The sequence below is a fragment of the Panthera onca genome, chromosome B1 (assembly GCF_046562875.1).
Source record: "Panthera onca isolate mPanOnc1 chromosome B1, mPanOnc1 haplotype 2, whole genome shotgun sequence".
In the NCBI taxonomy this organism is placed as follows: domain Eukaryota; kingdom Metazoa; phylum Chordata; class Mammalia; order Carnivora; family Felidae; genus Panthera; species Panthera onca.
The window spans coordinates 145,407,032-145,422,350 of record NC_138342.1 but is presented as its reverse complement, the minus strand read 5'-3'; the positions used below and the strand labels follow the sequence as shown (position 1 = coordinate 145,422,350).

The window sequence follows — 15,319 nt, the reverse complement described above, 5'->3', positions numbered from 1 at the left end:
CACAGGGCTGTGAGTAAAGATGCAAGAGAAAGAGAATACTATACAATAGTGAAAATGAGTGACTCATAGCTACCCTATCACCAAAGATGAATCTCAAAAACATAATGCTGAGCTAAAACAAAGCCAAGTTGAAGAATACATAAAATATGCTTCCAATTATAAACATGCAAAAAGCTAAGCAGTCTTCTGCCAAGGTAGGGGTTCTCAAAGGGTGGTCCCTGGCCAGCAGCTTCCGCATCACCTGAGAAACTGGTAGAAATGCAGATTTTTGGACTCACTCCACACCTGCTGAGTCAGAAACCTTGGGGTTAGGGTCCAGCAGTTTGTGTCTTAACAAGCCCTCCAGGTGATTCTGATTCATAAAAAAGTTTGAGATATAAACTTAGGGAAACACACATATATAAACCATTAAGACAAGAGAAGGATTAACTCTGAAATTCAGGGTAGTATCTTCTAGGGATAGTTGTGGATACGACTGGGGAGGGTCATGTGGGGAACCTTCAAAGATACTAGAAACAGGTATGACTTTTATTATTATTCTTTTAGACTATATATATACATTGTATATGCTTCCTCATTTAGATTATATGTTTTATGATAAGACATTTCTAAGTTAAAAAAAAGGTTTACTGCAAATAATGAGTCAAGGCATCCTGTGCCTGATACCACCTTGCTGATATGGTAGAAAGCACTAGTAAGGCTGAGGATGTCATTTAACACTGAAGTTCACCAAACCCTCTGCTTCTCACCATTGCACCCCAAAATGCTGGGAACAGCCAATCACTAAATATGCAAGAGAAAGCATAAGCATCCTGTAACAGCTGTGTACTCGGCCCTCATCAGTAATACTCTGAGCCCTGAGGCCTGGGCTCCTCCGGTCTATTCCCCTTTGTTTCCTTGCAGAGCTTCCCCTGATTTTGCTGGGTGTTCACCCCTCAGTGTGACCACCTCCCCAAGGTGACCACCTCCCCAAACTCAGGGGTGAGTGATCTAAGTTAATTTGAGTGGTCCCCATCTCCTGGACGGTGATTAGTGTAGCCAGAGACCTGTGATGGAGCCCTGGCCAGTGAGATTGGGGAAATGAGGGTGGGAGAGGGGGAGGTGCTCTAGCTAAAAATTTCTCATCTCTAAAAAGAAGCACACAGGAAGAAATACGCCTCTTCTTTCAATGGCTGCCATTATGTCAAAAGGAAGTGCGCAAAACTGCTGCAGCCGTGCTGACCACAAGGGGCTAATGATGACAGTCTGGGAGGACAGAGACCCTGGAGCCCTTAACCCACCGTGGAACTGCCTGACCCCATACTAGTTATGTAAATCAATAAACCATGTGCATTTAATCTTGTGATACCTATAACAGAAACTACCCTGACAGCTTTTCCAGGTCCTTTCTTTCTAGTCACTTGCCCCAAAGTTCAAGTGGGAGGGTGTTAAACATTGGTATTAAAGAAAATACTGTGATATCCTGTGTTTGAATATCAAGAATGAGGTCAAACTTCGTTGTATCTTACTCACTGGGAGTTGATCTTGAATTTTAAGGAGCTGGGCAGTGAAGCTGTGACATATTAACAACAAGAGCCATAGAAATAGTGATTTTTAACCTCAATTTTTAGGACCATATAATCGGTTAACAAAAATGTGCACACATTGCCAGCTTCCCTGAGCTGGAGCCTTTCTCCCTTCCTTTTTTTCTCAAGACAGTGTCATCAGCCTTCAGGCTTCAGTTTTTTGTCTCCTTGGAAAGGAGGACCCTGACCCAGTCTACCCATGTTGTATTGTAACATGTTTGTTTTCTTCATAGCACCTATCAAAGTTTATTAATGTACGTTCTTTTTAAATTGTCCCTCTCTCACCATGCCTTTTTTGTTCATGACAATGCCTGCCAAACAGCAGATCCTCAAATAACATTCATGGAATTAGTGAATGGACGCACTATCTTCACTTCTGACCTCTCTCTCCCCTCCTCAGGCAAGAAAAATTATGCCAAAGCCATCCGTATGATCAAACCACATGTAAATAAGTTAGGCTCAGAACAAATACAAATTACATAGTTTTGGGGAAAAAAAAAGTTCTACACTGCTTTTGACTAAAGCCTTACATCTGAGAACTGGAAGAGGTAGGTTTTGAAGTCACCTGAAAGGCAACATTAAAGCTAGCTCTGTGTTACATCACTTATTATTGGGAACACACAGGTTCCCATTATTTTACACTTGACAACATAAATGAGTTGCACAACTCCGTGATGATGAGCAGCCTCTGATGACAGAAGCTTCACTGTGCTTCTGCAGGCAGAATACACTGAGAGCCATGTTCCTTGCACCAATAAGAAAGAAAGGGGCAAAGGGCAGCTATCAAGGGCAGAACAGATCATCTAAACAATATAAACAGGGAACTGCTTTTGTAAAAGACGGCCCCAAGTCCCCTTGAACAAGTAAACACCTGTCTATTCACAACAGAATAAGTCCTGTTGCTTAAAAAGCAGTTCTCAGTATCTTTGACTCTTTAAGGGACCTGAGAACACCTGCCCTAGGACATTTCATAGAGAAGCCATTCACCTTGGTTTGGATCCCTGCCACCCAGGTATTATACTGTTTCAAAGAGTACAATTAAAATTACTCTTTGACCCAAATACAAACCCTGGCCATTCTATATTTCTCTTAACAAGGTGATTCCCTAAATGTATCAAGATCACAAGCATTAGAAGAGCATTTGCTTCATCTCTATTCCCCGCCATTTTAAAGACATTTTCTTTGACTCACAGAATTTAAGGTACACATAATTTCTTGGTTCTGAACAATTAACACTGAAATCAAATCAATCAACTAAAAGATTTTTAAATGTCTAACAGTCACTGACAAATATTACTGAGTATACAGCAAGGCACAATGCTAGGCAAACATCAATATGAGTTCTGTTAAGCCTGAAATTCAACAGTTGGTTTGTAAGACAAGCGATTGTGTCACCTGATGACATCTTGGAATTCTAAGCAGAAGCTCTATACATAAAAACAAAAAATAATAAAACAAAAGCTACATCACTGGTAGTCCCAACACTACTCTATGTGACAAGAAGATAGCCAAATCCTAACAGGTGGCCTTTGATCTCAAGGGGCTGATAAGTTGGAGAATAAATTAAGGAATAAACTATGTCATGGTGATTCTAGGTGCAATAGGAGTAAAAAAAGTAGGAAAGAACGCTGGCTAGACTGACTGCAGAGGCTCTGTGAAAGAGGCAGTACCCAGGATCTTGAACCATCATAAGGATGTAGACAGGTGGTTGGGGGGGGGGGGGGGGGAGGAATTCTGAATCAGCATGACTAAAGGTGTAGAAGGGACAATCTCTTATTTTTTACTCCCTAAAACACTGGGGCTTGGGCTAGTTACTTATGTCTATGTGCCTCAGTTTCATCCTCTGTAAAGTGTAAAATGTGGGTATTAATAGCATGTACCTATAGGGTTATTAGGAAAATGACATGAACTAATACATATTGAGTATTTAGATTGTGCCTGGCATACTAAGAGGGGCTCTGGAGAGGCCAACAGAAACTACCCAGTTAGGGAAGTGAATCACAGAGATGAAACTGGCCAAGGAGAACGGAATGAAAGACATAAAGGAGTTTAAAAAGATGCCAAGAACGCTTGACCAATTTCCAAAAAGGTGCAAATAACCTTTATTGATTGGCTTTTTCAGTGTTCAGCTGTGTTCTGAGTGCTAGCAATACCATGTTTATTTTCCTGTAAAACTAAGGGACTGAACTCAGAAAAATTATATTGTATGGTGGGGATGGCAGAGAGAGAAAGGAAATAGAAGAGTGAAAGGAAGGGCATAGCAGGAGGTGGTAAGTGCCATGAAAGGACAGGAGTGTGAGTGGATGACTGTATTACACAGTGCAGTCAATCACAGGTCGGAGGAGATGACAGAACCATTGAGGCCCAAGTGACAGAGTGAAGACTAGAGGGAGAGCGAGGCAGTGCAAAGGTCTCAGGGCCTGAATGAGCGTGGCAAGGTCAACAGGGCATTGTGAACCCTGAGAAAAGAGGGGTAGGACACAATATTTCTCACCCTTGTTTTAATACGGAACCTTTTTTTTTTCAGAGAGTATCTCATTTGGACTAACATAATTGAGAAAACACTTCAAGCAACTGTGTTAAAAACTGAGCACAGAGTTAAGGGTTCCTATATAATGTTACAGTAGAAAAGAAAAATAGTTGTAAGTTTTTGAGGCAGAGCTTTGGCAACTGAGTTTGTTTTCCTGTAAGACGAATTCTTTGTTGGAGCCTAATGTAAGATGGCTGTGGCTGGTTCTCCCCAGTGGCACCACTTTTGATAAATGAAGAGCAACAACTCATTAGGAAATTTTAACAAGAGAATTTGATGACAAAGAGGTGATCTCCTTTCATGATGGTTTGTACAATTAAAAATGAAATTGCTTAAATGCTTATTCAAAGTAAACTGTTACTAAAACCACAACTCTTCACAAAAACTCATCCTCAGAAGCAAATCTTAACCAGTAAACAATTCATGCAAGCCTCCCACACGAAATATAAATACTTCAGTGTATACACAATTCAGCCGAACTGTGCAAAAAATATTACTGATCTGTTTACTCTAGCTTAAACAGTAAGTCACTTAACATTTTAAAATAATACTCATGTGGTTGGGGGTAAAAACTTCTTAAACACACACACATGCATCTGGAAGGTAAAATCTTCCAGATTCAAACACCACCAAATCCTGGGAGGTTTTCTTTCTTTTTCTTTTCTTCTTGGCTACTGAATAATCTTGAAAGCGTCCTGCCCTTGATACAACTTCTGAAAGTCCTCTTATTCTCCTCTTCTCATATTCAGTGATATCTAATAATAACTAAACTCCACAACATTTCAGAGGAAGCAAAATCATTAACATGTTGGCATTTAGGTATCCCTCATATCCACGAATGTAATATGTGAATTAATATATGAAAGAGCCCAAGATACCCAAACTGAATTTTTGTATATCAATTCTATTTTCTTACTAAATTCTATGACAAAGCCCAAGCTGTTAGAGTACAAATGGATAAATTGAGCTCTTAAAGGAAAATAGGTGACTTTATAAAAATATTACGTTCTCTTCACGTTACCTTTTGGGTTCTTTAAAGGATATACTGACACATGTGTGTTCACTATACCTACTTGGTACAGAGCCATCTGAGATGAGCAGGTCTGATTCTGACCTGTTCCTGGGGCAGACATTTCAGCAGATCATCATCAGTCACAGCAGACCCCGAAAACTTGCCTACTCATTTGTTAGGAAATACTTGCTCAGAATTGGATGCAACTTTCTGTGCAATCCTCTAGGATACTAGACATTAATGAACCCAATAATGAGACCCTGGGAAGGTCCTCAACCCCTTTGGGCCTCTGCCTCTGATGGGGAGCAACAAGGCCCCCACCTACCCCCACCTACCTGTTTCCTGCAAGGGGGGAGAAAGACAAGAATGAGATAATGTCTGCAGAGTCCAATGCAGCTTTTGTCTTTTCTGTTAGTTACTATCTAACCACTATCTTGACTTCAAAACTGCCTAAAACACAAATAAATCTTTACAAACTGTTTCTTAAGACTTAGGGGATTTTGTTTTGTTGGTCTGCAGCCGTTTTCTTTAATCAAGAAATAGCAGACATCAGACTTAACTGAGATCAACCTGGGCAATACAGCCAAGGTTAAGTCACTCCCTCTTTGCTTAGGCTTATTCCAGAACCCTGGGGAATCGCTTCACCTCTTGGTGCCCTCACCTTGCATGTAGAGTGATGATAGTGTCCCCACCTACCTGTTTCTTATAAATCAGGGTGAAAGAGAAGGACAATGAGATAATGTCTGTAAAGAGCTGGGCGCCTACAGAATAAAAGCTCTCATTAATACATGTATATAAAAGCTCTTATTGACACACGATTTAACTTTGGACAAACATGGGGTATCACTTCAAACCAAAGGCCTCCTTATACAAAGGAAGCAATTAAGAGTAGGAAACATTGTTGCACTGTGGCTATATGGCACTCCCTTATGAGAACACATTGTAGGAATGTGAAGATGGGCAAAAAATGCAGTGCCAACAAGCGCCAATCTCGTTCTCGGGGACAGTTCTGACCTGCTTCACCACGAGACTTGGTACAGCCACTCAGAGACCAGCAGAGACAGACCTGCTGCACTATTCCTAGGTGGCATTCCTGAATCCTCTGGATTGCCACCATTTTGCAGGGCTGATTTGCAGGAACAGGCTTACAGCAGTGGAAGCTGTAAAACCAACTATCAGCGACTGAGAGGGGAATAGAACACACTAATTTTTATCAAAGTGCAAACAGGCTTCTTTCTAAGGCATCTTTTCTCCTCATTGCCTCCATCTGAAAGATTTAGTCAACTTAACATTTGTGTCTGTCAACAGCTTTGAGAAGCTGCTGGTGACCCCAGTAACCCTCGGGAAGAATGAAGCTATTTGAAGAAAGGAAGGCACCAGGGGAACTGGATGTGCAGAAGTTCCCAAACCACAATCAGCCAACAACCAAATACTGTTGTTGCGAGTCTGACCGCCGCCCACTGTCACCGGCCTTCTTGACCTTGTGGTCTATCACTGGCATCCAAGGCCTTTGTTTCCTGACTTGACCTCTGCTACCCAGACATGTGAGAAACAGAACCTTATCTCCACAGACTATTTAAAAACTTAGTGCGTGACCTTTCACGAATTAAAACAAAGACACTGCTAAACAAACAGAATAAAACAACTAGTATGCAACTGATGATTAAGAAAACTAAGATAAGTGACATTTATATGTAAGATTTTGGTAAAACAAGGAGGGCAAAGAAAAAATACCGTATTTCTGCTTACTGAATCATGTATAATCAATCTACTCACCGGCGCTTGATAAATATGGCAAAACCATTCAACTTGAGAAACCATACATATAAGCAAAACTGAATTTGCTATCATAATCACAAATTCCCAGTGAAGTATAAGTGAAAGTAATTTAAAAGATTCATTTGACAACAGTTGGCCAGTTCTTACAAGTTCAAAGAGGTCAGAAATTCGGTCTTGGGCAAATCATTTGGATTATTGTGAAGGATAAAAGCTAACTTTTCATTTTAAAAACAAAATTTTTTAATTTTTATTTATTTTTGAGAGGGAGAGAGAGAGACAGAGCGTGAGCAGGGGAGAGGCAGAGAGAGAGAGGGAGACACAGAATCCAAAGCAGGCTCCAGGCTCTGGCTGTCAGCACAGAGCCCGATGAGGGGCTCGAACTCACGAAGCGTGAGATCATGACCTGAGCTGAAGTTGGACGCTTAACCGATCGGGCCACCCAGACGCCCCAACTACCTTTTCATTTTTAATTCAGAATACAAATGAGGGATCCCACAAAATACTAGAGGAAAAAATATGTTCCAAAAGTCACATATATCGAATCAGAAGGGTGAATTCTTCAGATATGTATGATTTATTAGCAAAAGGAAAAATTCCTTGAAGACGAAAGGGTAACTGTATAATAAGGGCTTACTGGACCAGCACAGAGCTAAAAATCTGTAGCCTGCTACTGCCACTTATCTTTGGTGTCACAGTGTCTATCTTTGGGTACAGTTTTCCATAGGAGCCACAAAATTAGCATGGCTTCTCCATTAATTTTTAAGGAATGGCAGGAGCTGCTAGAATTTTTAGTGATAACAATTACACAGTATTTTACTCCATAAAATTAATAACTGTGATACATGTTGATAAACAAATGCTTCTATTACTTGAGGTACGCTCTTGAAGTTGCATACCTTCTTAAGAGAATTTCAAAGATCAGAATAAACTATTATTTCTACTTAAGAGGATAAAAGACTATCTACGATGATAAAAGGCATGACCACCCAACACCACTGAGGAGAAATATTACACAGATGAGTACTTATCTTCCTGGGAAGCAAGGTTTGGTACCATTTCCTAGTAAGAGGGACAAAACAGTGTCCTGCAACAAATTACCACTTTTTGGATCTAACAGTGAGCTTCTTTGTGGCAAGATAATACTTCATTTCCTAGCAGCCAAATAAAAGAAAACAAAAAAGTAGGAGAGAAAAAGCAAGTTTTCTCAGGCAAGTTGACTCACTCAACTTTCAGTAGAAGCCCATTATCACAACATTACTATACAAACTCTCCTCCTTTATTCTATTTACATATTCATTTGACTGAGGTTTTTCCAATACGGATTCGAGAAGCCAGATTTCAAATATAGAATTCATATAATCGACATTTAGAAAGTGCTTATCAAAACATGATATTGCTACCTGAAGCTCCTTCATACACCTTGTCAAAGTCAAACATAGCAATGCTCATCTCTAAGGTGGTGTTAGTACATCCGAGAATGGAAAACTTTTTCATATCAATGAAAATAACCTGAATTAAGGTCTTCTCATTCTTTTTTTTTCTTTTTTTTTTTGAGAGACTGGGTGCAAGCATGAAGGGAGGAAGGGCAGAGTGAGAGGGAGGGAGAGAATCTTAAGCAGGCTCCAACGCAGGGCTCGATCTCATGGCGGTGAGATCATGACCTGAACGGAAATCAAGAGTCGAACACTTAACCGACTGAGCCACCCAAGGGATGCCCCTCATTTTGTTCTTCAGTAGGGTTTCCTTCTCTCTCTGGACAATATTGGGATTCTGGGAGACTCTGAAGTAGGATCTGAGTTTATTTCAGAGATGTGGGAAATGTCTTGACCTTTGCTGACGTGTACTTGTGTTGAACTCTTCAGTGAAATGAGCATGTGCTAGCTTTTAGTCATCGACAGTATGTGCTAAACACCTACGTTATATATTTCTTTTGAGGGCTTTAATGTACTCTTGTAGATGTTATCTTATTTATCCTCATGGATTTCCTACTTAAAGATTTCAGATGGCTGCCACATCACTGTGACATAAGGGAAGACAGGTATTTAGATAATCTGCAAATAGAAAGACTGAGTTGGAGGTTCCATGTAGTTTACATAGAGATCACTGTCAGGGACAGAACCGGCACGGTCACTTCTTCACTACATTGCACACGTCCTCACTCACGTGCATCAATCACACAAAGACACGTACACGTTTTCCTCTCTTCCGCTCAATCACTACGTCTACGTAAAGGCTGGCTTTTTAATTCTGTTAATTTAGATAATTCAAAAACATGAAACGTACACTTAATAACCCACCCCCTCCACGGTTATTTTAATACTGATCTCAAATATCTGGATAGTTTGTTGGTTAGTGCATGGATCTGAGGTCAGACAGACAGGAACTCAAATCTCAGTTCGGGGGCTAATGTGCCCCTGAGCAAATTCTTTAATTACTGGAATCCTCAGCCCTAAGTGGGGCAAGGACACCTCTCAGGAGTGTATCAAATGAGGTAACATACGTGAATTGCTTAGCACGACGTCCTATATAGTAGCCAACGCCACTACCGTCAAAATCATAGGCGCACCGCATAGACTGGGTAGTTTCTGAGCAGAATCTTGTATTGCTTAGTGCAGAATAGAAAGTACTGACTTGGCAACGGTAAGGTAGCTGGACAAGAAGAGTCTGGGAAAGCTGCTGTGGTAAGAAGCTAAACACCAGCTGGATGGAAATTCGTAAAAAAGGCCCAGGGCTACCCCTGGGTTGCGGATCAGGGGGCACTGCCCCGCGAGCTCAGGGGGCGGGGCAAGCGGGGGCGTGGGGCTGTCACTCACGCGGGGGTGACGCCCTTGGGCAGGCCCAAGGCGTTGACGGCCGCCGGGGCAGGCTGCGAGGGCAGCAGGGCGCTGAGGAAGGCCGCGGGCGTCTGGCTGTGGCCGAAGCGGGCTGCGGGCGAGGCGCACATGGACGCCGGGCCCGGGCTGGGAAGCGGCGGCGGAGGCGGCGGCAGCGGGAACACGTCGGGCACCGGGAAGGCCGTCGTCGGGCTGAAGACGGGGGGCGGCGGCGGCGGGGGCGACGGCGAGGACGGGCACCACGGAGCCTCGGCCTCGGCGCCACCGAAGGGCTGTGCGAAGGGTGGCGCGGGCGCGCGGCCGAACTGCTTCAGGGTCGGGGACATGGGCGACGGGAGGCTGGAGGAGCTGGGGCTGGAGGCCGGCGTGCCGTGGCCCGACGCGGGGCCGAGGTTCTGCGCCGCGATGAACTGCTTGGGGCGCGCGTAGTTGAAGGAGCCGGAGGACTGCATGGCGGGCGCGGAGCGGGAGGCGAGCGTGCTCATGGGCTCCGGGGAGGCGGGCGACGCGCAGGCCGCGAGCTCGGGGAAGGCGGGCGGCGGCGGGAAGGGCGGCGAGGGCGGCGCGCTGCGCGGGGCGCCGGCAGGCGGGGGGTGCCGCGCGCTGGCCTCCTGCTCCAGCCGGACCTGGTTCTGCAGCTGCTGGATTTTCAGAGGGTCCCTGAGGGGAGACAAAAGCGACACCTTCAGAGAGGGAACTAGGGGAACGTTCGTGCGAGGCAGTGAGGATCACTTGTGGACGTAACTCCCCACGAATGGCAGCTCCAGGCCACACCCGGTCGGAGTTAGGCACCGGTTAGTAGCCTCACGTGTGCTGCCCGTTATGGATTGTGGACAAGGCGCTAGGTTAACTAAGCGTAACCGGTTATCTCAATGTCTAATTGAAGTTTTACCCAAGATGATCCAAATCAGTTTACAAATAAATCTCAGTGATGGAAATTTTAGATCTGACTCCCAGGGGCCGTATTTCATTTGAATAGAACCAGAAATATGAAGAGAAAAATTTCCGACAGGAGTCCTCGGTCCTCTCGTTTGCCAATGTTTTGGAAGAAAATTCTATCATAATGAGAAAGTTAAAAGAAACATTTAAGTTGTTTTTGGAAGATCTAGCTTCATCCAATTTGCCTATTTTAGTGCTATCAACTGCATTTTTTTTTTAATTTTTTTTTTTAACGTTTATTTATTTTTGAGACAGAGAGAGACAGAGCATGAACGGGGGAGGGTCAGAGAGAGGGAGACACAGAATCTGAAACAGGCTCCAGGCTCTGAGCTGTCAGCACAGAGCCCTACGCGGGGCTTGACCTCACGGACCACGAGATCATGACCTGAGTCAAAATCAGATGCTTAACGGACTGAGCCACCAGGCGCCCCTCAACTCTGCATTTAATAAATACCACATGGTGATTTCCACTTTAATTCCTGCATTTGTTACCTACAAAGACATATGCAAAATTTACTATCACCAGAATTTTAGACTCTGAACTGCCAATTATTTATACAAACCTTAATACACACCGATATTTTGTGCCATGTCTAAAATACACAAATGACACCTATTTTTAATATGCAAGTGTTCAATAAGGAATAAATTACAATAATTATTAATAATAATAAATAATGCAGTTTTAATTCCCCAAGTACTTTCCATCGAGAAGAGATAGTCTGAATTTTAGATTTTACAAAAGAAGTTAGTAAGCAGCTAACAATTGGCTAAAATCTTTTACTCAAGCTTTCCTAGTTAGCTGAATTTTACATCCAAGACATTTTTAATTCAGTGCACCAATGGCTGTCAAAAGAAACTTCAACAGAAGGTGGCACTGTAACAACCAGATAAAGCAATCATGAATAGGTAAAGCTAACTTTGCTCTTAACTTTAAACCTTTGGAAACTAAAACACAAAACCCCCAATTTAATTGTTTAATTAATTTAATAAAATTTAATGTTATTAAACAATGAAATTATTGAATTAATTTAATTATTATTTAATTTTCAAAATCAAGCTTTTAGAGATTCAGAGCAATAAAAGGAATTGAAGTTGCTGACAGTAAAAAAAAAAAAAAAAACCCAAAAGGATTTTAGCTCTGTTAACAAGTATCATTAGATGTAGGAACATCCTTCCCTTGTTTTCCATTCCCTTCTATAATTATCCAGTAAACTGATTACACTTAAATCCACAAAGAGAGCAAGAAATACTTTCCTGGGAACTGAAAAGTATATATTAGGTGGTTCTAGTGTGTATATGAAGTATAAGGATGATTCTATATGTTTAATCTGTGCAGAGTATCAAAGATTTCAACACCAAAGAACTTTGTGGGGTCAGTCCTGTGGAACTTAACTGGAGCGTTTTAAAAGGACTTTTAACTGGAGCGTTTTTAAAGCTGGAGCATTTTTAACTGGAGCGTTTTTAAAGCCATGACACTGCTAGGATTCACCAGATGCTGAGTTCCAGATGTCAGTGTGGTTTGGGTCCACTGTCCAGCACATGTGTTCCTGCATTCACGTATTTAGAACTGGCCCAGGAATAGAAGGCATAAAAAACCACCCAACAGCTCTAAACCCCATCATCTAGTGCTCATCTTGAATCCCCAAATCTCCTTTCTGATCTCCCTGCCTGTTCTATCACCTTCTTATTTCCTACTTATGCATCCTAGTCCTCGAATATTCATCTTCAACGTTTGGCTGAGTGCACCTGAACTGGGAGTCATCCGCATGGCCCTCCTCAGAGGCACTGCTGCCCTACTCTGGCCAGCTGGGCTCACCACAGCCAGAGCCTCCGATGTGTTTTAAGGTATTTTAAGCTCGGCCTGGCATCAGCAAATAACTGCGTGTGGTGGCTCCAGCAGGGTTGCTACAGACAACATATCGTTCCCTATATCTAGTGTGAGGACTCCTCTGCCCCAAGATTAGGGAGTGGCTCTGGGAAGCCAGTCTTCAAAGAAGCCAGGGCAGGAAAGCCCAGACCACCACTGTATTCTAACTCTCCTGGGGTCAAGCCTACTCATTCGGCCATTAAAACAACCACCAAGTTTGTTAACCCATGTGGGCTTAAAGCTGCTGACATGCTTTTAGACAGTTCAGTTCAAGAAAGTATTAATACAGCATTTCACAAGAAATGAACAGGCATTACAGTGATTTGGCTACCAACAGATGCTGCATCAAAGAACTCTGCTAGGGTTTCTACTCCCCCATTTTGCACTGGAAGAAGAATAAAATATGCAGGGAACTGGAGAGGTGGGAAGGGAAGTAAAATAGTTATTCTGAATCAGTAAGTATCTGACTTGATTTCTGGCAGATCATCATATTTTAAAGAATACTGGAGTTAAATGGATCTAAAACCTGGACTCTGAGGTGATGAAATGCACAGTTCTAAGTCATTTTCTTCGTCCTCATTAAGTTACAAAGGGAATGAGAGGTTCCAGAAAAGCCTTTGGAAGTTACTTTAAAAGATATACTATAAAAAGTCATCACTTTTCTGGTTTCCCCATTTTTTTTTTCTGCTTTTTTCTGAAAATGAAACTTAACTTCTTGGAAATACTGGGTAAAGGTTGAACTGTTAGGCTTAAAGAGTTCTGGGAAGCCCTACTCGCAAGGACAGCACTTTGAGCATCATATTAAAGTGTTTGGCTTTGCACAACTACTCCATCAACCAACACCTCCCCCGCCTCCAGCCTTTTTCCCCTTCCTGTACCACAACACTCATTCAAAAAATCTAAGAAATTCTCTACTCTTACCCCTCTTGCAATTCTAAAGGCGTCAATAGTTGAGGAAATGAGAGGGCTGGGCTTTTTGTCATGCACTTGTCACACTCCATTTACAAATGAGGACACTTCAGGTAACCTGCTCAAGGTCACAGAGCAAGTAACCTGTAGAGCCAGGTTAGATCTGTGTCTGTGTCTGGCTTCTTTAACTGCACCAGGCATGTCAACATGGAAGAACCCCGACTTCCAATGTGATTTAAAAAAAACTAAAACATTCTGCGGTCATCGTTCCCTTCTAAGAACTTTCTCTCCTCATGCTTCTGTGTCACTACAGCATGAGGGCCTTAAAGATCTGAATCATCAAAGTTTTAAGTTTTACATATTCAAGAATATATTTAAGAATATTTGACCTCAAACTTGATTCTCTTTAGGGTGAAATGGTGCAAAGATGAGAAGATCTGGGCAGCTCAGAAAGGGAATATATAAATACTAACTCAGTGGATTCTCCTCCTGCATTATAGAAAATCAAGAGCCTCCTTCCCCCAATCCTAATGGTTTAGACACAGATTTAAAATTTTTTTTATATTTATTTATTTCCGAGAGAGAGAGACAGAGTGCGAGTGGTGCAGGGGCAAAGAGAGAGGGTGACACGGAATCTGAAGCAGTCTCCAGGTTCCGAGCTTGGCCAGCATAGAGCCCGACACGGGGCTCGAACTCAAGAACGGCGAGATCATGACCTGAGCCGAAGTCAGACGTTCAACCAGCTGAGCCACCCAGGCACCCCTGGACACAGATTTTAACTAGAACAGTTGTACAGACAATTGGATGGGGCCAAGATTTAGATCTGACAGGGATAAAGGGAGAGAGATGTGGAACACAGTTTACTTTCCAATTCAGTCATCTGTCTTGCCACCAGACTAAAGCAGCCTTGGAAAACGTAACCAGCCAAGCGGCAGTGTGGTACAGGAGAAAGAAGCTAGACTCGAGCTGGACGGTACTGGCTTGAAAGCCAACTCCACCCGCTACTAACTGCGGGGTCATTGCGAGGATAAAATGAGCACAGTGCCTGGTTCACAGTGTGAACTCAAGAAATGTTCCACAACAGGAGAGAGCCACCGCATGGATTCTGGTTACTGTACAAAATGGACCTTTAAAAAAATGGAGACGATGTTCGCCTTACTGCAAGGGGATTTTCCTGTTTATCTCTTCCCACTGCAAGCAGTGGCTTTCTCGTACTCAGAAAGCCATAGTAGGGGTGGGAGAGGAGAGACAGCACCAATCATGTACCTGGCATTTTCATCCCCCTTTCACAAATTCCCCATAGGTCAGCGAGGTCAAATAATTTGTCTAAGGGCAGAACCTGGATGTGAAGGGTTGGTTGGTGCGAAAGCCTCGTGCTACACCATTCTCTCTAAAGTGCTCGATAAACAAACAAAAAAGGTTTATTAAAAATGTTAGTTTATTATTACTACATATCACTTTTTCTCTGGGGAACTGCAGCCCAAGTTCAAAATAAATGATGTGAAAGCAAACTTCTGGAGAACAACTTTTATGTAAATTGGGAATTCCCAGTATCTCTCTCCGGAGCAATGTCTGGATCGCAAGAAGTAATTTATCCCCTGCTCATGTTAATAAAGATGGAGTATTTATAATTGTCTGGAGGAACTCTTGGGATCGCGAAGCTGGAAAACATTTGTGCTTTCAGAATAAATATGCTGTTGGCTTATGTATTTTCTTTCATTTTTTATTGTGTGATACAGAAGCCATTGTATGACAAAGCGGGGCCGTGGCTGCACCCTCTGAACGGAGAGCTGTGCTGGTCCTGCTCTTTATATGCACTTTGACAGCCAGGGCTGTGACTTCCAGCATCCTCCCAACACCCAGCCGAACACCCGCATAGGG

The 15,319-nt window shown here is 42.7% G+C and overlaps 1 protein-coding gene across 4 annotated transcripts in view; it reads right to left on the bottom strand.

Moving 5' to 3' along the window:
- Nucleotides 1-15,319, bottom strand: part of PALLD (palladin, cytoskeletal associated protein) — a 406,473-nt gene that overhangs the window by 31,785 nt on the left and 359,369 nt on the right. For all 4 annotated transcript variants that reach the window (XM_060653807.3, XM_060653808.3, XM_060653809.3 and 1 more), the window contains one exon: nucleotides 9,700-10,380. In XM_060653807.3, coding sequence (XP_060509790.1) covers nucleotides 9,700-10,380 — 681 coding nt within the window. The remainder of the gene's footprint in view (nucleotides 1-9,699; nucleotides 10,381-15,319) is intronic.